Here is a 27,350-nt window from a genome sequence, read left to right on the forward strand (position 1 = left end):
CAAATTATGCCCCACCGGAAAAGAGGTTGTTCATAAAGTCTTTGTCAGTCAGGGCGGAAAACCCTTCAATGCCTTCAGGAGCCGTACGACTGGACCGCGCCATGCGATCTCTAAGCTCCTCTTCAGTAGGTTTTTGCAGAGCGACCAAATCAAGGGGGTTTCTCTCCTTAAACCTACAGGTACAGTAAAATATTATGAAAATCAACCCAACTGCGAAGACAAGCAATGCAAAACTTTAATGAAGTAACTACAAAACAGGAAATGACTACTGGATATACAGGACAACAAGCATGAAATACTAAACCAAAAATGCAAATAGTTTGAGTACTATAGCGCAGACGCAAAAAGGTTCCCGCTAGGTAAAGTACCTTCCTTTCTTGGACGCTCTCAACCTAGCCTCCAATTTGTATGAATCAATACTGTTTTTGAAAAGCCGTGCTTGTTTTTTAGCGGTTATAATATCACGATCCTTCTGAATCCTTCTTCGTTCCTCATCCTGACGCTCCATTGCAAACAAATCATCCCAAGTTACTTTTGAAAGGAATCGCACATTCCACAGTTCACCGAACCAAGGTTTTCTCTAGAGATGCGATTTGAATAGGGGAAATACCTTTCCTCCAGGAACCTCTAAGCAATTTAAAGTTCTTGCAGCTTTTCTGGCATTTTTGCGCTTAACAAACTCCACCCAACCTTCCGAATACTGACGCTGCGTCTTGTCACGCGACGTCTTCTTTGGAACAAGGTAGACACGGTTAATTGGCCCAAAGTTTTGAAGTTCTTGGGTTAGCATTGCAACATTCATGCCAGTAGGGATGGACGAAAAATAAACAACACCAGAAAACGCGAAAGAGTCGCTTTCGGAAGAACGATTCTGGCTGAACACCATGCCGGCATAAAAGAAGCAGACCAACACCCGAGATAAGCAACGGCCACGCGGTCAAGATGTGAACTAAAAATGTAAACTAAAACAAAATCACTTTATTTTATTAGGATAGACAATTTAAAAATTTAGCGTTAAACTTTCAAATTTATGAGATATATTGATGGCTTAATTTTTGTTTAGCTGTATCAAAGGGCTCGATATACATACCAATTCAATTATTGCGATAACTGAGGAGCCGGCTGATGGATTGCGCTACGAATTGGTCTGTGAAAACTAGGGGAAAGTCCTGTTTGCCAACGTGGTAAAACAGCTCTGCATTGTATACTCTAAAGTGTCTGGGATTTGTGTTTTAGTCCTGATGGCAAATTAATTGTCGCAGTTGCCGGTTGCAACGTACTGGTTTACAAAGCTGAATGCGGAACATTGCTGAGAACATTAAAAGGTCATAGAGACGTTTGCTTGTGTGTTAAGTTTAGTTCTGATGGATCCTATTTTGCGAGTGGTGGGGTAGATAATAGTGTCATAGTGTGGAAAAGTGTTGGCTTCGATGGCGTCTTAAAATACACGTAAGTTCTGCGGGGTCTACTATTTACCCTTCGAAGGCACAACTCCAGCGTACAAAGTCTATGTTTCAATCCAAAGGTGTTACTTCTAGTCAGTTGTTCATCCTGTGATTTGGGTATTTCGCCAGTAGTGCTAAACCGTATTTTAAGGTCTCTGGACGCCTGACCAAAAGTCCGTTAAGCGGGCCAAGCTTCCGTGTCGTCCCCTCTGTTTGGGGTGGACAAATGACGGAAATCTTCTAGCCGTTGGTTTGCAAAATGGTTTTGTGACCATACGGAATCAAGTAATTCACTGAATGTGCTGGTAGTTTTAGGGTGGGGAAGAGATGATGTCTGTTGAAAAGGGGGATGGAGCCGCTATATGGGATTTGCAGTGGACATACTTAAAGTAATTTGAACTTACAGCGGCATGTTCAGCTCTTGTAAAGCGGAAATGCTTGCGGTTTGTGATTGGAGTGAAAGGTTGTCGTTCTACCACTTAGCCGGTAAACAGGTGAGTTGTTAAAGTCGGTGAAAATAAAACGCTTTGTTGCTCTATACTGTCTGTCGAAAATGGCTAAATTTTTAATTAATGATTTAGGTAATTCCTTCAGTGCATACCTACATATTTTTAAAGCAAGCTAAGTGAGCATTTTAATCGTTCCGACTTGCTGAATGAATAATAAGATCGAAAAGACTTGGCTAAAGCATGTAATGTGGGATGATTCAAGTGCAGTTGTATGATTGTTATGTATATTAATATGGTTCGCCTATGCTACCTAGTTATATAGTTGCTGTCCTGACAAACTTAGATTAAAATGAATGTATTTTTGGTGTTTTACATGCAAAAGTGCGCTTTTCCGCGTTTTCCAATTGAAGATGCAGTTTACCAGTCCTGTTGATATTTTAATTTTGTTTTTAAGGTATTGCAGCCAAGTGGATCCTTGATGAGCAGGCTCACCATTGCACAAAAAGTATTACATATTATTCCTGCTAATCAGTCCCTAAAATGTGCTTTTTCTTAATGTAGTCTGTCAAAGGTCCAGTTGGCATCAAGGTGAGCCTATAAATAGCTGATTACCTCAGTTCATTCGAATATTAGTGTGGAAAAGATCGCTACCTTGGATTTATTCCTATGTGCATGAAGTGGATTGGGGACTTGTCTGAGTATTTGGCAATTGCTGGACAAAATCGGAAAGTGAATTTGTACAGTTATGAGGGTTGTCAGCTTGGAGCTCTCAGTGAAGAAAATTCCTGGATTCTGAGTTCTGCCAAGCACCCAAGAGAGAAGTGCTTGGTGAGTAAAATTGGGTGTTTTCGGCCATATCTTTCTCGTTCTCTTGGGTGATTTACTTATAATACTGGAATAATTCCAAATTGTTTTAATTGCGTTGTAGATAATCGGTTGTCAAGATGGAACTATTCGAAGCTTGACATACTCCTTACCCATCGTTCATAGTTTCTTTCGCGATCGCTATGCCTTCAGAGAAATAATAACAGATGTGGTTATTCAGCATCTAGTGACAGAACAAAGAGGTAGGCTGACATTCTCCGTCTCAAGATATCCAGCTCGCATCAAATGTCGCGATGTGGTGGAAAAAATTGCTGTCTATAGGAATCGACTAGCAGTGAGTTGGATGTCTACGCTATGCATCACTAATTCAGATTCAACTCTCAGACCGTATCCTCATTTACGAATCGGCACTTGATGATGCTTTCGATATGCATTACCGAATACAAGAAAAGGTTATGCTAACGTTTGATTGTCAACTACTCCTATTAACGTCTCAACATATTGTCTACTTTCAAGGGCGCCGTATAACGTGCATAAACTCACAGGTAACGAATCAACATCATCTTTGATGAAGGCGGTACTTATGGAGCTATTTCACGTTAGGCTAGTTAAAAATTGAAGTGATTGTTGCTTTGCCGGAAATTATTCCACGATTGAATATTTTGTTGACAGCTGGATTGAAATGTAATTACCTCACTCGGTATACAATGCCTTCTGTGGAGCTGTTTTTCGATTAGCGGTGATGCCGAATAGAATAGTTTAAGAAATGCTTTATTTCCTCATGTAAAAACACATCGTTTCGCAAATATGTCATTTGTTGAAAAACAGGTGCCGTGGCAACTCATACGTTGTTAAAAAAGGGTACTTCAAAAATTTGTAAGGCATCTCATTTTGGTACCAGAGGTCTTCGTGTCGCAAATATTCGCAGTTGATGATGAGGTCGTGACACCAATGATCGAACATCTAACCGGGCTTATTTTGTATTATTATAAGCTTAAATACGTGACGTGACGCTCACCATCGTCATTGGTGTTCTTTTTTACCCCTTATCGCTCAGCACCGTGGTGAGTGATTGCACTCGAGTCATCCACAAAATAGAAAGAATAACACAATAACCTAATATTGACAGCAGCAATAAATATCGTGATTTTTGATTCGATTAATCTACTGAATTATTGGGATAGGTAGCACCGGTGTTTTACAGTTGGCTCTTACACGCTGAAGGCTATGGACAAGAGCATTTATCTAGCAGCTAAACTCCGGAAGTATTAAAGAAGGTGCAAAATGTATGAGTGTCCAGCGATCTCTCCATTATTAAAACGTAGGCCTGGCTGTCACAGTCTTTGTCGAGGCATCGCATATTTTAGTCTAAGACCAGTCTGCGTTCATTCAGGTCAGGCTTCACTGCATCTTTAGCCGTAGAGAGACTTAAGCCTAAGGTTCTCATTTGGTCGATTGCATCATGACTGGTGGATTTGCTTTCACACCTGCTACTCAATCTTATTTTACATCTTCCAATCTTCCTTAGAGTAAAGTTGTGCAAGAATGGCGCGCCGAGGCACCTGTACAGTGTACTTGCCAACAGGGTGGACTTGAAGAAGTTGAAGGCTTGATCATCGGAATGTCTAATGGACAGATAAGTTTTGTTGTTTTCTAAAGACACCAAAGGCTTGATTAAGCGTCCAATAAGTTGATTAACTAATAATATTGTATTTCTTATTGGTTGCGAATTGCCTTTCTCTCCAACTCCCACTTTTTAAGTCGATTTAATATTCAACTATCAATGCCACTGGTTAATAGCGTTAAATCCATTCATTTACGTATGTAGACGTGTTAGCATGGTGTTGGGTTTAAAGTCTGTATGCATTAGCGATGTAGCCAGGTAAGGTTATCGAGGCAGTAGTATAAGGACCGATTAGAAATAACCTTATGTATTTTTAAAAGGTCTATGATGGGAACATTAGAATTTTAGCTCGATAGATTTTGCTTATCGATATGGTTAAGGTTTTGGCCCTAAAAAGTTGTAAAAAAAGTCCAAGAATATGTACCGTATTCAAATGTTTCTTCGTTTATAGATTGCCAAAGTAACTCTGAGTAGCTTGTTCGCCGTACCTTTAATAAAAGTTGCGACTACGATCAGCTGCGTTGGCGTGAGCGCTGATTGTGACAAAATTGCTATTATTGATGGGAGCAGCACCCTTACAATACATTCATTAATAACAAATGAGATTCACATGCGCGTAAGGTTGTTCTCTTCCAGTGTTTTAGTAGAAAGGTTTGGCGCCGTCAAAACAAAAGTTCTTATTTCGGATTTCCCATATTTTAAACTACTGGTTGCATCATAGAAAGGAAACTTTTGTATTTAATGCAATTTCAGTTAGGGACAGGTGTTGTATTTGCTCTAAAGCATGGCATTACCTGAACTAAACCGATGACTACCAGTAATTTCAGTTTCTTGAAGGTAGTTCTTTAGGCATTTTCAGCTTATTTTCCTGACTTGTATTCTACATCATTTCCGGCACTTTAATAAGTCTTTTGTATAATATGTTTCTAAAGTTTGTTTTAGTAATGCTGCTGTTTAGCTTTCACGAAATATTACGTCACTGTACTTTTTCGAATGTTAAGTATTGTTCTGAAGAAATGTGATTCTGGGAGAAATCATGAGTAAGTATAAAAATCCAACAAAAGCTTAAAATTTTGCAATACCCCTTAAATGAAAAGTATCATCATCAGGCTATGATTAAGCTCCAATGGCTTCATTAAATCTTAAGATAAAACCGTTTATGTTCTTGTTTTTTTTTTCATGGAATGTGTGTAGTTGTCTAAGTGGTTAAATTAGCCAAACTCTTTTTAAAAGTAAAGTAGTGGTATTCCTATCCTCCTTAAGGAATCCGGCGCGCGAAGTTTTGCTTGGAATCAGATCGACAACAATCTTCTCTGCTACTGTAATAATGATACTTTGTACGTAGTAGTTGATGACTGCGTGTGCCATCAACAACCTATGGAAGTGAGTAAAACGTCCTTATTTTAAATGTCGAATCACCGAACAATTTGCACTCAAAGTGTTATTTTATAAAGTGCCCTTTTCGGTTTTTTTTTTCTTAGGGAATCGTGATAAGCTTCAATGGAGCCTCTGTCTACTGTATTTCTAAGCAGACCGTAAGATGCGTAGACGTACAATTAGCGCAGGCGATGTATTACTATTTGAGTGCAGGTCGCTTGCAGGAGGCTTATCGTATTGCCTGCCTAGGTGTCGCAGAGAGTGATTGGCGAGAGCTTGGCAAAGTTGCTCTCCTCGGCATGGAATTGCAGGTGTCAATATTTTATGGTCTATTTAAAATGAAGTCATTTAAGTATGTTTAGTGATGTATTGTCAATATTTTCTGCCGTAAGTTGCGCTGCGGACACATAACTTATTGTTTATTTGTTACAGTGCTTATCATTCATGAAACATTGCTTCTTTCGAACAAGTGCACCATATTTCATACTATTAAAAAAATAGAATGCTTTAACTACTTTATATTTCGATTTATAGAGTAACCTGATCTATCTAACCTTGATAATTACCAATTTATTCTAGATTGCACAGTCAGCATTTATTCAACTCGGCGATCATTTCCACTTGACCTACATTCAACAGTTAAACGTAAGTAATGCCATTTTTATTTGTGATTACTTCTTAACTTCATCCACGACGGTGCAATCCGTCCACGTATACCTTTGAAAACCACTTTTGAATCTTGAATAAACCCTGTATTTTTGCTGCTCTATGGTAAGGCATACCGACGCCGTGGTGCTATTCAAGAGCCTGCTTCAAAGTTGGCACTAACAGAGACACTTCTCATAGAAGCTGAACTGGCTTGTTACCAAGGCAACTACAATGAGGCCGTTAAAGCTTTCAAAAAGGCCAACCACCTAGACCGCGTATTGGGTCTCTACGTTGATCTGCGGCGATTCGCCGAGGCCAAGGAGGCATTGGTATTGGCGGCCGGTGACGGCAGAGCGCATTTTGATCAGAAGCCCCAAGATGCCACTAGTTTCCTGCTCACCAAACACGCCGAATGGGCACGTGCCACCAAGGATTACCGCGCTGCTGCCGTCATGTTCATTGAAGTTGGAGACTTTGCCGCAGCTGCTGAACTCGCAGTCGAACATGGATGGGTTGATGTGTATATCCACTAATCATGTTTCCTAACCACGTTCTGTCTCTCTGTGGACTTTTATTTCATTGTTTTCGTTTCCGGCATCTAATAATATTCGTTACAATAGTGTACCGTTTTTTAAAGGAGACTCTCATTAGTCATGCACCGTATTTGAGCGCTTTTGTTACGTAACAATCACTAAAAAATTTCATTTCAACATGTGCCATTGCAAAATTATATATTTTGATGCTTGTCTTCTCCATCTAGGTAAATTTTATTTCCCACATTTTTAAAGCCCATATTCGAGGCAGAAAACATTTTCATGAGGTTACTTCATATTCTCTAGACTTTTGGAAATTAGTCGGAAAATTAACAAGGGTGATCGAATAGGTCTGGACTTATGTGCAAAAAAGTTGGCGCACTTGGGAGAGTATGCTTTCGCAGCCGACTGCTATGCCCGAATGGGTGATATCGGTAGCCAAGTTGACATCCTTATCAAAGCGGGTAAATGGAATGAAGTGAGTTAGTTTCTGTTTTTTTTTGCCGTTTCTACAACATGGCTTGAATAGTGTTCCCGTAAATTGCCATGATCCTAAAATCTGCCTCTTTGCTACCTGTTACACACAAGGTCGTGGTTATTCTGCCGCTTTATCCTTTGATTCAGTTGCTGTCACTGGTTCAAGAATATCCCGAGTTCACGCGCAGAGTGTACCTTCCATACGCTCAATGGTTGGCCGAAAATGACGATTTTGAAGAAGCTCAAGCTGGTAATGCTTCGCCTTTACAAGATAATGCACCATTTATCCTCAACTTGTATTCCATTATATCGAGTAGTTTTAGCTTATTCTGCCGGTGTTTATTTAAAAACCAACTTCTCCCATCTCCTTTTTAATTCATATTGTCATTCAAGCCTCACACTCTAATAAAATTCATTATTCGAATATAGCATTTGCTCAAGCAGGACTCGCAAAAGAAGCAGTCAATTTTCTTGAAGAGTTGGCCAGTTGTGCTGTTTTTGAGTCGAGGTTCAACGATGCCAGTTGGTACTACTGGAAGCTGTCGAGGCAATGTGCCGAGGTGGCTAAAAAAGCAGACGGTACACTGGTCTGCCATTTATAGAATTAAGTTTATTCAAAGCGGCTTGGAACTATATACATTCTTGCATATTACCTCTTAGATATGCGAGCAAAGCGGAACAATTTGAAAAGATTCGAAGCATTTTCCAAACTCGCCGACTTGTACTATGTGTACAATAACATTCATCAATACATGGTAAGAATTGTCTTATTCTGTCGCGGCTGAATCATAATGAAAGTGAGCTAGTAATGGATGACTCAAAAAAGTCTGCGTTTGTTATCCTTTTTTTTGGCAGAATCTATTTAAAACAATCCCACTTCACCCTAAAAAAGTCGAGGTGGTTAAATAAAGATGGTAACTGCATGTAGTTTAAAGGGTGTGTGGGATTAATGGATGTCTTACAAAGTGTGATCTTTGATCCTCAATTGTTACGACACCCTAACTTCTATCATCAAATAGCTAACAATTTACTTTTACTTATTGTGTCCCCAAGCAGCTCTTTTATCCTCGTTCAATACTATTTCTAGTTACCTTAACTTGATCACTCAAAAGTTACATCGTCACAAATTTATCTACCTTCTAAGTCCCTCTTTCATTCTAGAATGATCCCTTCGCGGCTCACATGCCCGAAGCCTACCTCAATATGGCTCGATATTTGCTAAATCGTATGGGAAAGGACGAAATCGAAGGGATATCTAAAGTGTATCCTTTTATAGATATAAGTCATTTCATTTAAGGGGAAGTGGCATTTAGTGTCGTTTAAATAGGTTACTAAGTTAATCTAATTCATACAAATCCATTGACCCACCAAAAGTAGTGAGCAGTATTACTTAGGTTCAATTTACTATTTTCCTTATCGTAAATGACATCATAGGAACATTTTATGTACTCTGGCGAAAAATAGCAGCACTCTTCATGCTTTTAAACTAGCAAGATGCGCTTTTGATCGCCTACAGACTCTGCGTATAAAGGAACCACTTCGAAGAATAGTGGAGCTGCAGAGCTTAGCTATCAGAGCTACACCTCTGCAGGACTCAGAAGTAAGTTTTCACACTTTTCAAACGTGCGGTACTTCTCGTCTATGCTAAATTTTACACTGAAATTTAGTGACCTTTTCTATCAATAGTTTCTATCATTTACTTCAAAAACTCATTCAGCATAATCTCTTATCACACGCTATTGTCATGTGATCTTCTTCAGGATATCACTATTGTTTGTTATCGATGCTCAAATACTACCTCAATGCTTCAAAATGACAACCGTTGCATCAACTGCAAAGCGCCCTTCATTTACTCATTTTTGTCTTTTGGTGGGTTGGAAGACTTTTATAGCGATGTTTGTTACCATCATGTCATACGACTTCAAATAATGTCCACTTCCATTAGACATTTTACCTCTCGTGGAATTTATACCAGACCCCGAGTTAACAGAGGAGGAGGTGGCTGAGTGCATCCGAATTGACTCGCCGGCTCGTCGTGAGGCTGTGCCTGAAGGCCTATCATGCGACGATAAGGCCCTGGACACTGAACGAGACGTGTTCGCTGAAAAACTTGTCAATTTCAACGTATGTGCAGTTGTGGTTGTATGTAAATAAAAGGGCTAAATTGGCCAAAATAAAGTACGTGTACCTTAAAAACCGTTTTATCGTTGCGTAAGGAATTTAAAAGGTGATTTTTCTGATTAACTTTTATTATGCTTACTGTGTTCACGTTTGAATTGCATTGAATTTATTCCTATTTCACTATATAGTTGGGTTCCGATAAATATCAGCCTGTCGTATTAGATGCAAAAACGATGAGAGCGATACCGTCTTCTGAGATTATCATCCTTGATCCTGGTTACCCAATGAGAAAACTATTTTTTAAGAATGTGCTACCGGAAGTTGGAGTCACTTGCTGCAAGTCCTGCAATAAGGTGAACCACCTATTTAACATTTTCTTGAGCCTATGCATCTACAAATATACAGCCAGTATCAAATAAAAAGGTAATAAGAGAGTCAAACTATGGGTAGGATATTGATGCGCGTATAGTGGAATCGCCCAGTTATTTCAAGTCAATGATTTTTCTGAATGTGCAGGGTCTTATACAAATTTGTCCCACACCTCATCTTTCACCGCGTAGTCTTCATTGTAATGCTCTAAGAATTCACACTACTCATCACTAACACTGTGTCTCAAATGCGTTTGTTATTTGTAATCCAGTCAAATTTATTTGACTTAACAGGTGAGATTGTTCATTGTAGCTTTTCCAGAAAGAGGACTATCAGGTTCTTCTCCTTCAAAAGCACCAGTGCCCTTTCTGCAGATGCGGTGCCGATGGTTAGACACTGACAGTTCCAATTGTATTTATTCTGTGAATGTCCAAGGAGTTATTTTCTGATGCCCAACTTTTACCAAACTAAATAAAAGAGTTTGCTAAGAGTTTTTGCTATCGGGATTATGTGCATTCGGAGACCAGTGTAGCAAATAATGCAGGCGGATTGACGGGCTGGAATGCTCGTAGTTGGGCAGTGACAGAGTGCTTGCTTTGGGGAGGGACGGATGTGGTGGGTTTTATGGGTTTCTGGGATTTTTATTGATATACTTTGACCCCTTGTTTAGTTCTACGTTTGGTTACGCTGCTTCAGAGGGTCCGCCATTGCACTTCCGATTGCCGACATGGCCTCCGAGCCATGCCGACAGCCTCTACTCTTCTGAACATCAGCAATATATTTTCCACTATGCTTCCATAACTCCTTTTGACTTCAAGGAAGACTCTAGGTGCTACATTCGGTAGTTTTGGAACCCCACGTCAATGTTAGCTAAAAAGAAACAAGGAGGACTGGAGGTTTGTGTACAAAAAAGTTAGGAGTGGGTGATGTGGAATTACTCCTGGCCACCAATTTTTTGCGTTAAACGACTCCTGATTTCACATTTGATTCAATATATAAGGTGATTTAATGATTTGTTCCAGCACTGGTACGAAGGAAGAAACAGATCGATTCAAGGATGCTTTAGTATTTGAGACATGACTCATGATAACCAACCAACCTTTCTTTATCTTTATCAGGAAATCATCATACGACTATTTTGGCTGACTCTGACCCTTATTGCGTGACTTAAAATATTTATTAAATTTGGTGCTGGTAAAGTTTAGCCCGGAACACCGGATTACGACCTTGAAAACTGCTAATATTTTACTGGTCGATTATTTCGAACAGCTATTGGTCAGTTTACGTGTGAATTTTAAGTGGGCTTGCCACTGTTATACTTGTGATTAGTGATTAGTCCGTGTGCACTTGTAACGATTTCTGTGGATGAGTGGCTCTCCTTGCAGTCCAGAATTTACTAGGTTGTGTTCGTAAGTGTTCTATTATATAAATTAGTACTTTCCATAATACTGTCAGCGTGTGAATCGGGTTATGCCTTTACACTTCTATAGCTTTCATCTCCACTTCATTATCCCTAACATTGGATGAATTAGGCATATTGGTGGGCCAACAACTACTATTCCTGTGAAATGTTGCTTTTTGACGCTGTTTTTCTGATTGCGGTATCTACGTTGGTCTTTTATTGGCTGCGACTGCGTTGGTACACTACCCATCTTCGCTGTCCCGTCTTCAAATTCAATATATTCTTTGGAACAGAGAGTGGAACTGCGAAACGATGCGCCTATCGCCTTGAAAGCATTCTTTCTCACTCTTCGAGTGCCGATATATCCGTGAATGATTTGACAAACTTCCGCAGGGTGTGTTTAAATAGACCTTTTTACTTTTGTAATGTCTGTAGGATTTGCTCTGTGATGGGAAACTCGGCTTAAATATTTTCATCGTGGCCACTTATGGAGATGGTGAACCGCCGGATAGTGCAATAGGTTTTAGCAATTGGCTTCACACGCTGCGTGAACCTCTTTCAAATTTAAATTATTCAGTATGTATTGAATCCTACTTGTTTCTGTTGATCATGAGCAGTCATTTACTAAGGCATTTTCTGAAAATTACTTTGTCGATCTCCATAAATCTCCTGACTGCGCCCAATTTGCCCATTTTTATGCAATTTTGCTCGTTAAGATATGAGTGAAATCTATGCGTACAAATCTTCCTGTAATCGCTTTCCAAATAAATATTCCACTTATTTCCACTCTATTCGCCGTCAAACTTTTTTCGAGGTATTCGGTTTAGGTGATTCCGGTTATCTCCAATTCAATGAATTCGCCAAACGAATAGATCGTCGTTTGGCTCTCTTGGGTGGTTCCCGCAAAATCCCGCTTTACCTTGGTGACGCAGCGCGCAATTTGGAGGCTGATTTTCGTTCCTGGCAAATATCTCTTTGTCAATTGTATAATCTGACCGAGTGCCATGTTGATGCGTCCATGAATATCAGTGAAAAATTTACGTTTACCCATCTTCCTTCCGCTGACGTTGAAAAGCTTGGAGGGTCATTTACTGGGGAGCCTAAACATCGTCTTTCATTTCGCTTTAATGCGCCGTAAGTGCTATAATTGACCACAGTGTCGGAGTTTTTGTTGAGAAATACACTGGACTATTATCGTCCTAATCCATCTGTAGTAAATATCTGAAAATGAGGATATTTTTCTTTGTAGGCCTTTTTCGCCGGAGAACCCATTCTTAGCTGCCATTATTACCAACACGGAGCTGTTAAATTGTACTGATCGGTCATGCCGTCTCTTAGAGCTAAATCTTAGTAATTCAAGTATCAAGTAAGTCGAATTGTAAGTCCAACACCTTGTCTGCCTACATTCTTCTGATACCATGTTGATTTTACACTCAACAGATATGCTCCCGGTGATCGTTTGGCTGTTCTTCCGCAGAATTCGAAGGATCTCGTTCGAAGGCTGTGTGCTCTTTTACACGTTAATTCCGAGCAGCATATTTATGCAACAAGTCTTGCAGGTCAGCCGTTTTGATCCATTTGTCCTACTAGTCTTTTATTATCATCTAAGTAGTGAATGACTGACCATTTTTACAGATACTCCATAGTACTTTATCAGTGTTATACTTTGCTAGACCAATAAATGATGCAATTTTTCAATTTCTTTGGTTAGGTTCGACTAGAAACTGCTTCAACTGTTTCCCCACACCATGCACATTTAGGACAGCATTCACCCACTACTTGGATCTGACCACTCCACCTCAGTTCGATCTCATTGAGTGTTTGGCTCAATGTACGAAATTTAAAGGCGAGCGAGCATTCCTTCAAAATCTCATTGCTGCACGGGCAGGAGATGTGAGTCTGCTTTCGCTTTACCATTGGGAGTTGAAGCATCCACGTTCAACTGCTCGGCTTAGTGCCGTTAATTGAAGAAACTGCATCAAAAGTCAATATTTTCTTTTGTTAATAATTCCTGTCTTTCAACAGAATATTTGGCTTCAAGTGTGAAATTAGGGCTGATCTAATTTCGTTTATGTAGACTGGAGAAGAGGCTTACGAAAAGTGGATTTTGGCAGCGAGACGGAATGTCGTTGAGGTGTTGGAGGACCTGCCCTCCTGCAGACCGTCGGCTGACCTCCTCTGTCGAATGCTGCCACGTCTTCAACCGCGTTTTTATAGTGTGGCCTCTTCCTCCCGATATCAACCTGACCGAGTGCGCCTTATTGTCAAGGTCTTGGAGTACACATCCCTCAGTGGTACTTTTCATTCATCTTCATAAAATATATTCCTAATTCATTTTTTTAAGAACAGCATTCGTGACAGTTGATAAACAAAGGCATGTCAGTTGCATTTCATATGGTAATAGTTTTGATATGGAACTGAAAATTGATTCACAATTACATAGTCATAGGTGATCGAGGCCCATGTTTCTCTTTCAGGACGATTGCACAAGGGAGTTGCTAGTGATTTTCTTTCCAGTATGCACTCGGGTGATTGTGTGGCAGTCTTTTTGCGAAGATCGGAGTTCCGATTGCCTCGAAATCCGTCAACTCCAATCGTGATGGTCGCGGCCGGCACGGGTGTTGCTCCCTTTCTTGGCTTCATTCAAGAAAGAACATTTATCAAGTCTAAAGGTTCATTTCACTAGTCTTATCTCCATATTGCCATTCTTGATGAAATATGACCGGATAATAGAAAAAAACATACTTATTGTAGGTGGAAGGTTGGGTGAAGCTATGCTATTCTATGGCTGCCGCAGTCGCAACCAGGACCGCATTCTCCCAAACGAGCTAGATGATGCGCTTAACAGCGGCGTGCTTTCTTGCCTTCAGTTTGCCTACTCACGGGAGCAGGCGCAAAAAGTTTATGTGCAGCATCTTTTGCGTGACTATGCTGAAACCATATGGTCTCTTCTTAAAGATAAAAGCGGTCATTTTTATGTTTGTGGGTATGTACTCGCATTACATCAGTAGCCTGTTCATTGTTGGTTGAGTTACCCATTTTGACATCACTAGACCACTCTCCTCTTGCAAATTTTGTACGCTTGTATCGTGTGCCTGACTTTCTAACATTGTTTGCAGTGATTCTAGGGGCATGGCTCAAGATGTAAGGCACACTTTGCTTGGAATAATCCAACAACAGGGCTCTCTAACGTCAACCGAGGCTGAAGAATTTTTCCAAGAATTGAAATCGGCCAGGCGTTGCATGTTCGATGTATGGACTTAAACATGCAAATGTAAAAGTGCTTGTTTAATAAAAGTCTAGTAGCGTCAATGTTTTTTTTTAAATTTTATATGTAGAATATAAAAACCACATTTCATTGTAAAATACCTCAGAGTGAACAAAGAGGACAGTCGTTTTTATTTAAAAGGTCCTTTGGTTTGAGTTTGTGTGTTCCAGCGTCGTCGTTTAACACGGATGTATGCATAGATTCTTGGGATAGCCGCTTTGAGTTTGACCTAAGCGTTGTAATATTCGAGCTATGGCATAACGTTTTCATCTGAACTTTTGGAAGCATATTGTAGTCGAGGCAGTATTCTATCAGCGTTAAGGAAGACGATCACTGTGATCTGTCTCAATTTTGCGAAGGATGATTCTGCGACAAGAATTCTGACCCTCGTGGTGCGACGCCTCTTGTGCGCGGTTACATACGTTTTGGTCTACTTTGTAATGTTTGCCCGATTTGACATTGACGTATTGCCTTTCAATAAAGTGTCTACATCAGGGTAAGTATGGTGGTTGATGGCGAATGTTTATGGAGGACCGGACCTGTAACAATGATTTAAGAGTTTCACCTACAAAACTGTACGTGCCCAATGAATAAAAGTAACCAAAAATGTCCAGGTGGTAGTAGAGATTACACAAACAATTGAATTGATATCCCTGTTTCTTTTCAACCATTGAAAAGCACTAAAAGTATCTCATTGTATCAATAATGGGTTAAAGACGAAATAGTGGGTGAGGACTGTTACTTCGTGAGGTACAAATTTGCTGCTAGACTGAGTGCAAATGATGATTTTGCCCGTTGAGATAGATTTCATGCAATGTTACACTCATTTTCCCGGAGAGAAATTAACGTTTTTAATAGTAAGACAAGGCGTTACCATCAGCATGGCCGGTGATTGGAGGATATAATAAATACCTGGTGTGAAATGGCGTTACACCAGTGCTATCAACATCATCAGTATTTGCTTTTTCCAATTTTTCCTATCATTGTCCTTATTGGCACAGATGAGCATGTTTAGATTATTTTGGAGAGCTAAACTGGGTCACCAAAGCTACCAGCTAGACATGATCATTCGTAATTGCTATGCCAAGTCTTCAAGCGAGCCCATCAGGAAAAAAAACACGAATTTCAATGCCTCATTAGTATTATGGTTTTATGTCAAGTTGCTTGTACATTTGAGATAATTTTGACGGTTGTATTTTAATCCTTTGGTTCAATTATAAGATCATTGATCAAAGCCTGCATCGTTTTAAAAACTGGCATCTAAACAAGCATCCATCACTTCTGTTTTGGAATTGCTCAGCGATTTGAGGTCTATTTTAAATCCACCCTACATAGATGGCACATTATTTTGCTTTGATGAATACTAATACTTTATTCAATGAGGAAGTTCGCAAAACATTCCAGGTAACTAGTTTTTAACCTACTTTTATAGTTTTTGCATAATTTGTGGACTTACTCCGCGGCTGATAAGGTCAAAAATGTTTTCTTTCACGTAGTCTTCCCACCCCCGTTTTCGGGAGGCCTATTGGGAAAAAGCCTAAACTGAGTTAAGGTTGCACTAACTGGTTTTCAGCTTTTTGGTGCCTTATTTTGCTCACAACCAGTCCATTAAATGGCCTCTGTTTTACGCGTCGGTAATATTATGCATCTGACTCTGCAGTCAAGTTTATTTGAACGTTTCGTGATTTTCAAATGAGGTGAAGTGTAGGAAACTGTCTGATCTACAGAAAGTTCGTTTACTAATTTACACGTCACTCTTGATCTTCTAAATGTCAGAAAAGTAACCCAAATCACCACATTTGCTTATTTTGCTAATATGATCCAATGCGATTTGTGACATCTTTTCTCGATTTCGATTTATAGCGCGATGATGGTAAGTCACACTTGTCCAAGTGCACCTGTGTTGCTTTTAGACATTGTTCGATTTAAAAATATTATTCTTACCCATCGCGGTTAAAAGCAAAAATTGAAGGCGTTGCCACCCTCCCCACAATTTATTTTTTTCTCGTGCATTTTATAGGATTTGCATAAGTTTTCGACTACTTTGCTGTTCAAACACAGGTCACAAGCATCAGTACGTCTTGAAGAACGCATCCACTTAGTGAGAAAGGATTACTCACAAGTGCGACTGCACTGCCGTATATCCTGACCACTTCTTCACCTACACCCACACAAATAACTATCATTCACGTGCCCTTTCAAAGCGAAGCAGCAAAACAAAAATAGTATGGTAGATTGACGTTTTAGTGCCATTTTAAACCACGGTCAAAAGGTGAAAGAAGGTGTGGAAAAAGCTCCTCAAAAAAGCCGCCAATTTTCTTGCGTACGCGATATGACCACAGATTACAAAACTTAAGGTACCTTATCTAGGTCGTATTGATCAAGTGTGGATGCAAATGTGGACGTAAAAAAAAGGTTAAAATTGTGAGGGTATCTATAGCACAAACGTGCTTGATTACACTGCAAGTCGGTGTTAAAATGTGATAAATGGTCACCGAATTGCACTTTCGACACTCTATTATTAAAAGATAAATTGTTCCTCAATTTTACCGGGGCGACTCTATTGGGCTGTGACAAGTTCATTCCAAACAAGCTAGCTGAATATAATTCCACTACCATTGGAGCCCAAATGTACTTAGTATGGATTCAACCTAGTTACCTGTTTTGGTTATTAACGTCATTAGTTTTGCACCTATGAAAAATGTACTTGATGCCGATGGTAAGAGACATTTAGTATCCACTTGTTGCAACAATTATTTAGTAGAAAATACGTTTACCTCCATTTTTTATGCTTCTTTCAAGCTATATAGAAAAACAGTATCAGATGGCTCTAGTATTGCCCAATCCAAAGACGGATGGAAGATTTGTTGCTGGACAACACCGACATCCGGGGGATTTTACCTGTGCCAAGTCCATCTAGTGCGGTCCACTTTCACGGATTCATAAAGTGTTCGAAGTATACCTGACTTTCGAAAGGATTGTTGCTGTTATTTTTTAGCGGGAACGCTACTGTCAGACTACCAACACTCAAACCCCTCTCAGAAACAAAGGATAAGAGGTTTCTGAATGCAGTCCTCTGCTGATATTCTAACCTCGAATACTTCCCATTCTGTGCTACCTATTAAGTATTTGATTTTAATAATTAAAATAATTTATTAATAGATATTTTGCCACTTTAATGCACTTTGACAAAGTACTTCATCAGCCTCATACTAAGCCAATGTGAATTCTGAAGTGGGGGCTAAGAAACATAGACATTGTAACAACCATTCAAAATTCCTCCCTTGTGCTTGTGATGTCTTGGTTTAGTCAACTCAGGTAAACATATGCTAGTCTGAGCATCTGTTATCATATCCCCAATCAAGCAAATTTCTTAGCACCAGTCTCTACGAGGTTTTATAATTCTGTTGATAATGTCTCAACACTGTTATAAATAGAATTATTACACTCCAGTTAGTGGGAGTGGTATTAACAGATTGTTGCTTTTAAGGCAATTAGAAGCGAACAGAGAGACAGGAAAGAAGATCACGTGAGTCTTGCCTATAGCAGCAAGAAGACCACAAAATTCGAAGATTGTGATTGGCCTCTTACATTTTGCTAATATCTCACAGCTGTTCATAAACAGCTTTTATTGGAGTTATTTGAAATGAGCCTCTTAGAGCTTGCCAATACCCTATGCTGAACACATTTAGTAGAAACAGACGCCTAAAAATTAAAGTCGACACATTTAGGTTGTTTCCCGGAGTCCCGTCTTTCTATTTCCCTTGCCATCTCAGTACTACCCAGCTAACTTTCTTGATTAGATTGATGTTGTAGGGGTCAATACGATGATTCCCGACTTGCAAACAATTTACACTTTTTGCCGTAAAAATAAGCGATTATATCATTAGTTGTCCTAAACTGTTCATTTCTGATCTGTATCCACTACTGACCATAGCGCATTCTTAGCGTTGAGGTCATGGGAAAATTTGGGATCGTTTTGAGAGTTCTTATCGAACTTAGTACTGATGTAACAAAGTATGCAGTCAAAGAATGCTGCTAGACTAGGTAATAAATCTACCGGTTTTGTCTGCGTTGGAAGAAAACGGCTTCGATAAAAACTTTTGGAAAAGTGATATTAGGTCCTTTATGTATGGTGCTTGCAAACGAATTTAAAACGCATCAAGTAGAACTAATCTCTGAAAAGGTTAATAAAAATAGTTTTAAAGCAAAATAGTCAAAATTAAGAAATGATAGAACCATGTTTGAACAGTTGTTTTTGCAATGCAGAGGATCCTGTCAATCAAATTGACTACATTTTAAGATTTATGTTGATGGGTATTAGAAGTTAAGTTCTTTTAATGTAGACCTTTTACTCTTATATTTTCACAATCATAAAGCATAAATAACATTGAGACCCTATGAGCATTTTTTGTCAATTTGCCCTTAATATTTCAATTATTTGAGAGCCGTATTATTGTTAATGACGTTCAGTTTAGGCGGGAAATTATTACGCGGTGTGCAGTCCAGGTCACTTAGAGAACGTTAGTGGTTGTGCCCCACTCACATAGCTATGCCAAACCCCTCTTTTGTTTTTTGATGCCTTTGTTAAAGATTATACATCGTTGTGATATATTTGCACACGAGGAAACTTGTGATTCCTATCGTACCCGTTCATTTGTTCCTAAGCGGAGATATTAAAGGTTGTCAATCCTTACACGTTTAACTGGCAGCTGCACAACTTTTCCAGATTTCTTATTAAATAAACATTTTGCATAATTAATATTCCAAACTTAGCAATATAGGTTGAGAACCTTGCAGGTCTGAAGTGGTTTTAAACGTAACCCGGCAAATCGATGTCTATGTCCCTGCTAATTGTTGCGAACAAGAATGTTCGACAAGGATTGCATTTCCTTAAACCTAAACGCTAGTCACTTAAGCACATCACAATGGTTGATAGTTACCGGGGAAGAATTGATTGTTGTTGTGGAACCACGCCACCAGAAAACATTAAAACCATTTCAGCTGAAGTGGTCAAGTCTTAAGATGGGGTGGGCAGCCAAATATATTCTTGCCTTAGTGAAGTTGTTTCAGAGGATACGAGTCCCGCCACCATCTAAGTATTTTTCAATTCCACAGAAAGCTTAAATGAACTTCCTAACTTCCTCCTGCAGTGATCAAAGGCACTATTTTTGAACTGATGGCTGTTGCGAAGCCTAGCTTTACAAAAAGATAGCGTCCAAAAATACACAATGCTTTCAGTTCCTGCACGAAGAATCGAAGCTCTGTTTTGTGTAAAAGCAAGACACCAGCGTGTTCAACTTCCTTCATAATTCAATAGTACAAGAAGATGGATGATGAGTCATGCGTATATACAGATATAATAATTTTCTTTTAAAGGTTCCATACACTAGTCACTAATAACTGTCAGATCGTCATAAAATAGAAAGGAGTTTTCTTCTGAAACTCGAAATTATGCAATGGATATCTCCCAAAAACTGATAAGTTGCATAAATTATCCAATACGGATTTAAAAAAACCGTACAAGAAGTTAGTAACAAAAGTACTGAGACGGGACGTCTTACTGACAAAATTTTTTGAAAAAAGTAAGTACGATCGGGAGTAAAGACTCAAATAAATGAAATTTCTGTCATTAAAACCTTGTCAAATTGCAATAGGCAGTGCAATCCTCGCGGCGACCAAATAATCACTTAAGAAGAGAATGAATGTGCAATATTTTTGCTCAAGTTAGTTGATTTTATGCAGTCTCCGTATGTAAAGGTCAAGTCAACTGATTGCTTTCATATGCTATGATGCAAAAAAAATTTCGTCGTAATTGCAAATTACTGGGTTTCTGCCGGCGTGAGCAATTAAGCTAATTCTTTAATGCTTCCAACTTAAAACCAAATGTTAATAATGCCAAGGAACCCTTTATTTCCTACCTACTTTTAGTGTATTCACGCCTACTTGTTAGGATTACTGAAGATAACGGTTATTTCGTGCGCTAATATAACTTACTGGCCCGACCAAATGTTACCTTGATACGTTGCTGCAAGTCCTGTGGTTTTAAGTAAGCAATGATGCTCCACTTCTAACATAAACACGTGCTCTTCGTTTACAAACTGTGTATTGTGTGATCTTGGCGACAAAAGAAATTTACGCTATTGTCCTATAAGTGACTTATAGATAATTTGACCCTGATAAAGTAACAGTCGGAGTCTTCTAATGTCTCTGTGCTAACTCAGGTAAAGCTGAGAACCTAATCAGTGGACTTATATTCATTTAGTCTTTCTTACTAATTCTGAAAATCTCCAGGGTTCCTAGAACTATATATATGTATATATGTTCTAATGAGAGAGTATCCAATTTGAGAATCGACTAAGAAGCAATATCCTCAAGGCCAATCATGTGATGCTATGAAAAAGTTTAAAGGTGGCAATTTTTACATGGTTGCATCTTAGTGTTTACAGAATTTTAACGCTGCTATTTATAGAAAAATTAGATTCGACAAATGCAAAATATGTCAGAAATATAAAAGCGGTAAACAAGAAGAGAGTCCATTAATGAACTTGCACATTACAGGCGAATGGCCAAAGGCAAATAATAAATGCCCGCTATTCCCCTAATTATGGCCAACTAAAGGCAGCCTGGTTCCTTCTTATAGGCTAAAAGGACCATGTTTGATGGTTTGAAACTGCTCCTACTTTTCATTGATACATTGCTGTTTCATGTGGTCGATGGTTTATATCTTAAAGGGGATTGTGCCTGTGTGAACGAGTCTTCCAGTCTGAAAACAACTCTTCCATGTCATCTGAATCATAAGATACTTTAAAGCTCACTTTTGTCGTGTTTGTTTTATAAAGTACCAAGTGACTGTCTGAAACTGTATAAACAGAACCGTTTATTCATGTATCAATTCATTCTGCTCTTCTTACAGATCTGCGGCATAGTAATTTAAAATAAGTTTTTTAAAAGACAAGCCTTGGAACTATCGTTAAACCACCCAATAATGTTGAGTCTGATGTTTACTGTGCTTGGCAGTCAACAATGCACAGTCAACGCATTGCACACCAACGACGTGGGTAGTAGACTTCAAGCACAGGGCAAAATTCATATCAAAGTCCAGTAGCTGGCGTATTTGATCTGTAATAGCATTGCAACCAATTTTGCGCTTTTGGTCAGCTTTTTAAGTTTTCAATAATGTGTTTTAGATCTATTTACTATTTGTTTTCTTCTATACCTTTCCAATTGGCATCATGTCCATAAATTTCACTCCAGGAGCATAAACACGATTGCTATTTACTGGGATTCATGAGGCAATGCATTGAAAATGTGAAAACAACCGATAAAACAACTTCAAAGTATTCTAGTAAAAATAAAACGAATTAAGTCTTTGAGTCTTCGTGTTTAAACTGGAATGATTTGATAGTATGATGTGTAGAAACGGGATGACAACCAACCTGAGACATAAATGATGGTGACATCTCCATCGCGGGAAGAACGGCCTCGAAAATCTTGGTGAGACCAAAATCCGAGTAAATCGGTTTTGTACAAATACTCTGTAGAATGAAACCTGTAAGACAAATATGACAACACAAGTATAATATCACCTTGAGTCAATGAATTATGCAAAGCTGTCACGTCAGTAATAACAACCTTGATACTAACAATTATTATAAATCCTTAGTTGACTTTTACCTTGAATAATTAGTAAGTTTTAACTTTTAAGCCATTAATTTTGCTGGCCATTTATTTGCTGAGCTATAACTGCTTTTTATTTATCATCTTGTATATTTACTCCTTCATTTATGCACGTATTTAGAGTTTCAATTTAGGGCAGTATTTAGTCTATTTTCATACCTGGAGAAGCAGAATAAAGAAGATAGGATCCTCAGGTATTTAAATAGCGGAGATCCGGAGGCAAGAGGTGAACACCTTTGACTAAACTTGTACTCATCATTCTTAAACGGCCCATATACTCTGCTTGCACTCATGGTTATCCCTCTGTTTACGATTGAGGTAGAGAAGCATATTTTATTAAGTTTAGCTTTTTAATTAGGTTCTGATGTTTAGGTCATAAACATTTTTAAATAAAGGAGGAATGAATGGCAAGCTGTAGTAGTGAATTACACTAACGCTTGAACCTATGCGCAGAAGAAAGGCATGGGGTGGTGGATCAGTGCAAAGGTGAACGAAAAAGCAATGCGGTTAATAATAGTTTCTTTTACCCCAAATAATGGTGGGCTGTAGAGCTATGAGTCTTCTTGAACCGAACCCATTTATTGTCATTTTCATTGTCTTTTACCGACAAAACTTTTTGCTGACGCTAAAAAGTTACACCGAATGTGCCAATGGGTACCTACTAATATGAATTCGATTGCAGTTTTTCAAGTACCTACTATCACTAAACAAGAGGCGCAAGTAGACCCATTGCCCAATTATATTAAGATCAATGAAGTGTAGTAGGTACAGATCGATGTTAGATAAATAACAAAGGTAGTTTAGCAAAAAATTACCAAAAAGAATTTTTAATATTTTTGAGCCTTGATTTACCTTTTTATTGATAATAAACGCCATTTCAGATTAGCTAACTAAATTCTATTAAGTAAATCGACTAAAACAAAACGCAAGCTGAATTTAGCACTCGATTGTTTTGCTTTAATTGCAAACAAAGGGCATTTATGAAGTGGCTTTATCGGGTCTGGAAAGTCTCCTGGTCCAAAGTCATCCCCTGAATAGAATGATAAGCAAACGCAAGTTTGCAAAGATAGCTGTTGTACAGAAGCAGAATCGCAAACTTAGCCACAAAGACATTTTCCAGGTTTTGCCGTTACATGCATGTAAGCGTCTGTGCCAAAAGATAAGTTTTCCTCCTATTAATAATGGTCTCGCCATACTGTTCAGAAATGAAGACAGAATGATGATGTTAATAAGTGAAATCGTGAATTTTAATTGCAACATAAACCGCCCACCTGTATCCTTGGTATGCTTCTGCAGGTCGCATTTGCATTCAATGCCTGCTGATCTGCTTGATGGGCACTGCAGTTGGTCGGTTCGAAAAGGCCTATTACTGAAATCTCATGGTCTTTGTGGATGGTCCACGTAAATTCAAACCTCTCGGTGAACTTCACGAACTTTATAGGTAAAATAGAAACTTAGCATGACCCAACTCTTTAATCCCAATTTTTCTTGCCATATTTTTTAAAAGTTGCTTCAGCAATCACTAAGGTTACCCAGTACCTGAAATCGCAAAGGTTGCACAACTGAAATAAATATATAATTTAACTTTTAACAAATTTCCTGTATCAAAGGTGGCATTTTAGATGAATTAAGGTTTTTAAAATTGTTTTTTCTTTCTCTGGAACCTCACCGGGAGTTCCGTCAGGAAAATTTATCCTTTTGTCGAACAGGAGTAAAATCGAAGGTTTCGAAGTAAAATTTATTCAAGCCAGTGCAGCTTTTGCAGTTTAACTTAAACTGAAAAGTTATTACCAAGTTCAATTTTATCCCACGTATGACGCAGCATTTTTGACCCTGGAGTGCACAGTCTGGAAACGAATGCGGCAATTGTATGAAGTGATGATATTTAAACTCTAAATTTAAAAAGAATTTTGGTGTCCTTTGAGGAAAAATATTACCTACAGTGGTAAGAGTATAAATCCGAAAGATCTTAACTAATGGAAATCTACGGCCGGTTCCCGAATCGTAAAATTTATTAGTAAAACAATGAAAGCACTAATTTCTGCTCACTCTCAGATAATTCATGAAGGACAACGGATTCCAGTATCTTATCCGCATTTCACGCCAAAGACACAATAAAGCAAATCAAAGTGAAAATATGGGCTCCCATCTCCATACGACATCATATACAGCAAACATTTGATGGTCAACCCGTTGCGAGCTTTACGACTTTTACTCACTGTTACACAGATGGGTTGGTCAATTTGACAAATGTTAGAACTGCCTTCTTATTTGTAAACATTTTAGAATGCTGTTCTATACATTTGATTACTAGAATTCAAAAAGGTCATTTGTTTGCAAAATTGTTCGTTTAATTCACCCAAATAACCTTAATGGACATACTCAATGTCATCAGGGAACCTGCATATCTTGTGAATGCTACTTTTCTTTCCGTTTTGTCGGGATCCCATCCCCTCTACAAGTTTTCAATGGTTTGACCTTAAGAATCTGGAACAATAACAGTAACATTACTGCTGCTTATGCGTAGTTTAATGTCGTACAATGTTAAACAAAACGGACATGGAATGAATTGTTTTGCTCAAGATTCTGGATCTGACTGATTGTTATTTCAGAAATCTAAAACCTGCAATGCCAGTACTGGTTTAAGTCCAAAAAATGCCGCATTATATATATACTAGGTTTAATTTAATGTAGTATGACAATAAATGGTGATAAAAATGGTGTAAAAAAGTTGAGTTGCATAAGGTTGGACATAAACAAATTTACTGTTCCCGTTTTTATGTGTTGCAAATGCTTTTATTGGTTATGGAACCAAATTTCGATGCATAAAAATACTCGTTAATTACTAATGAGATTTGTAATTATTTCTAATGTGTTCAATTGTACAGACAGTATTCTCTAGAGAATTACGCATTTTTATAAATGTATTCAATACAATGTAAGGAGCATATAAGTAGGTTTGATGAGTTTCCCGTCTACTCATTCGTTCCCCTTTCAAGATTCGACAGACTGGGCAAGCAAGCATTTGAATCGCAACCAATCTTTTAATTGGGCAAGTCCCTTAAAAATAACTTTCATTAGTGCTTTTAATAGGCTGCAGCACCATTATATTTGCCTGTAATAGGTAAAATAAAGTTAGCTTTTGTTGAATAAGATTTGGGGCTTATAAATGTCTTCACTTCCCTTGCTACCATCTGGTTAAATCAGATCTTCTGCAACAATAGTCATTCAGAACTGAGTGTAACTTAATATAAAGTAATTATTTTTGTCAGGAAATGCAGTGAAAACCCAATGCATTGACAAGGACGAATAATTTATATACATTTACATCACAATCCTTCTGTCTACATGTTTTTTCGTAATTTCGCATCTATTTCACTTTCTTAAAATTTGATAAAATGGGACAATAAAAGCTCAAAATCACAGTTGGTAGTTGTCCTGAAGACGTTAGTGTGTAGTAGGCAGAATACATTTGACTTCATTAACTTACATATTAGTAAAAGCTTTCAACTTCACCCTTCCTATTGTCATAAAGTTCTCCCTTCAGCTGTGACAATGCCATCTCACAAACGCAATAGGCATGGTTTATTTAACCTAAAATAGGATTACGCAGCATTTTTGGGATTCTTTACAAGATTTTACCATCTTTGACAATATTCAACTTAATCACGATGTAATTTGCAGAGGAGAGCAACCATTACCTTGACGAGATAAGAGTTACTCCTCAGATCTAAAACTTAATAACTATTAGAAATTATACACTGCAGCCGCAAATAGCTTACTATGAAATAACCTTAACCATGAAGTACATTTAAGTGTTGCAGGTCTAGTTAATTAATTTAGACCAAAAGGGTTATAATAAGTGACATTCTTTTTATTTTGCCAGAATAAGTTAGGTTATTATCTGTTCAAGGTAACTGACCGATATTTCCATATGCAAGGTGCATAAGCCGATGTCTTGCTTCCGCCAGTACGGCATTCTAGCGTGGTCTATTTTTATTTACAGTGGAGGTCTAATTCTGCAAGCCACTATTGAAAATGATAACATTCTATTCACAGTGTACAAAAATTCTTTTGGCTATACTTGTTCTTTGACTGATTATTGTTTGCATTATCAGCGGTGCATTCACAAAAGGGTGCCATGAGGAATTTCTCTTTTATTTTATGTATTAATTCTAACGTTTCGAAAGATATCGGTAGGTAAATACGTGCATGCCTAAAAGCATTTGTTGGTTAACTTAGATGACTTGAAATTGGGTTCTCTCTTATTTGATTAAGGGGAATTGGCTTAATTGGAACTGAAACATGTACACATCATTTAATAATGCTATAGCTAAATTTCGCTCAATTGTATAATCCTTAACTGGACTTTGTTTGCCGCAAAATATCTGCGACCCACTTGATTGCGCCAAGACCGCAAACTTTTGCAATAGTCCGCCGGGGTAGTGTCCAATGTATCCCACAAAGTCAATCTATTTTATAAACTACCAAATTTATGTAAAAGAGAGACCATTTGTCCCTAACATGGATATAGTTCAGTTAAGTAATAAGTAGCACAGACTCTTTTTCGTAACTGGATTGAGTTCTGCTACCATCAAATTTGTGTATCCAGAGTCAGAAAGCCACCCCTTTTAAGTCCATCGAGACTTTTCACTTATAAATGAGAACTTGCATATCCAATTTTTTATTAAGCAATAAAATTCACAATAATATTTCCTTTAATTTAAATAATTTTCACATAAGTGGTTTAAGTTTTACTTACCTTTTAAGTAAAATAAAGGTTTATAGTTCTTTTTAAAGGTAGGTTCAAAAATCGTCTGCATTTTAATTCCGTACATTTCAATGGCTATAATTTTGATGGAAATTAATTGTTTGAGAATAAAATCCTTAGGATGACAGCTATTTTATGTTTTCAAGAATAGTGACTTTCTTACCTCTTGCTGTCGTATAAGAATTTCATATACGGCTTCAATGTATTCATCGGTAAAAATAGTGGAGTTTATCGAAAAATTCATGTGAGATACGACCCCAAACCGATTGGGCATATCGAAGATTGATGCAGGCGTATTTACGCAGTTCACTCATGATGCGCGAATGAGCGTTCCTCATATTAAAGTTGTCCCAGGGTTGAC

At 38.2% G+C, this 27,350-nt stretch overlaps 3 protein-coding genes across 3 annotated transcripts; 2 read left to right on the forward strand and 1 right to left on the reverse strand. All coding sequences in view use genetic code 11, as the record gives it.

The window, feature by feature from the left end:
• Positions 1–4: 4 nt before the first annotated feature.
• EGR_00153 (Pre-rRNA-processing protein ESF2) lies at positions 5–886 on the reverse strand (the record flags this gene model as incomplete). Its single annotated transcript, XM_024489402.1, has 3 exons — positions 5–173; positions 369–580; positions 611–886. 3 exons carry the CDS (start codon positions 884–886, stop codon positions 5–7), a joined length of 657 nt encoding a protein of 218 aa, XP_024356080.1.
• Positions 887–1,125: 239 nt separating this feature from the next.
• On the forward strand, positions 1,126–10,261 carry EGR_00154 (Intraflagellar transport protein; the record flags this gene model as incomplete). The annotated part of the gene is given in 24 exon segments (XM_024489403.1): positions 1,126–1,184; positions 1,216–1,449; positions 1,486–1,562; positions 1,597–1,730; positions 1,761–1,834; positions 1,852–1,939; positions 2,528–2,722; positions 2,823–3,053; positions 3,091–3,264; positions 4,795–4,959; positions 5,607–5,726; positions 5,825–6,031; positions 6,300–6,365; positions 6,497–6,888; positions 7,208–7,379; positions 7,526–7,628; positions 7,808–7,957; positions 8,039–8,133; positions 8,540–8,640; positions 8,813–8,978; positions 9,139–9,247; positions 9,324–9,502; positions 9,688–9,852; positions 10,190–10,261. The coding sequence occupies 24 exon segments, from the start codon at positions 1,126–1,128 to the stop codon at positions 10,259–10,261; spliced, it is 3,528 nt and encodes a 1,175-aa protein (XP_024356081.1).
• A 1,175-nt stretch (positions 10,262–11,436) lies between these two features.
• On the forward strand, positions 11,437–17,458 carry EGR_00155 (NADPH--cytochrome P450 reductase; the record flags this gene model as incomplete). The annotated part of the gene is made up of 12 exons (XM_024489404.1): positions 11,437–11,664; positions 11,706–11,846; positions 12,085–12,404; positions 12,520–12,636; positions 12,711–12,829; positions 12,982–13,163; positions 13,348–13,564; positions 13,748–13,942; positions 14,025–14,256; positions 14,390–14,522; positions 14,898–15,034; positions 17,341–17,458. 12 exons carry the CDS (start codon positions 11,437–11,439, stop codon positions 17,456–17,458), a joined length of 2,139 nt encoding a protein of 712 aa, XP_024356082.1.
• Positions 17,459–27,350: the final 9,892 nt, after the last annotated feature.

The sequence above is a fragment of the Echinococcus granulosus genome (assembly GCF_000524195.1).
Source record: "Echinococcus granulosus chromosome Unknown EG_S00001, whole genome shotgun sequence".
Lineage (NCBI taxonomy): Eukaryota > Metazoa > Platyhelminthes > Cestoda > Cyclophyllidea > Taeniidae > Echinococcus > Echinococcus granulosus.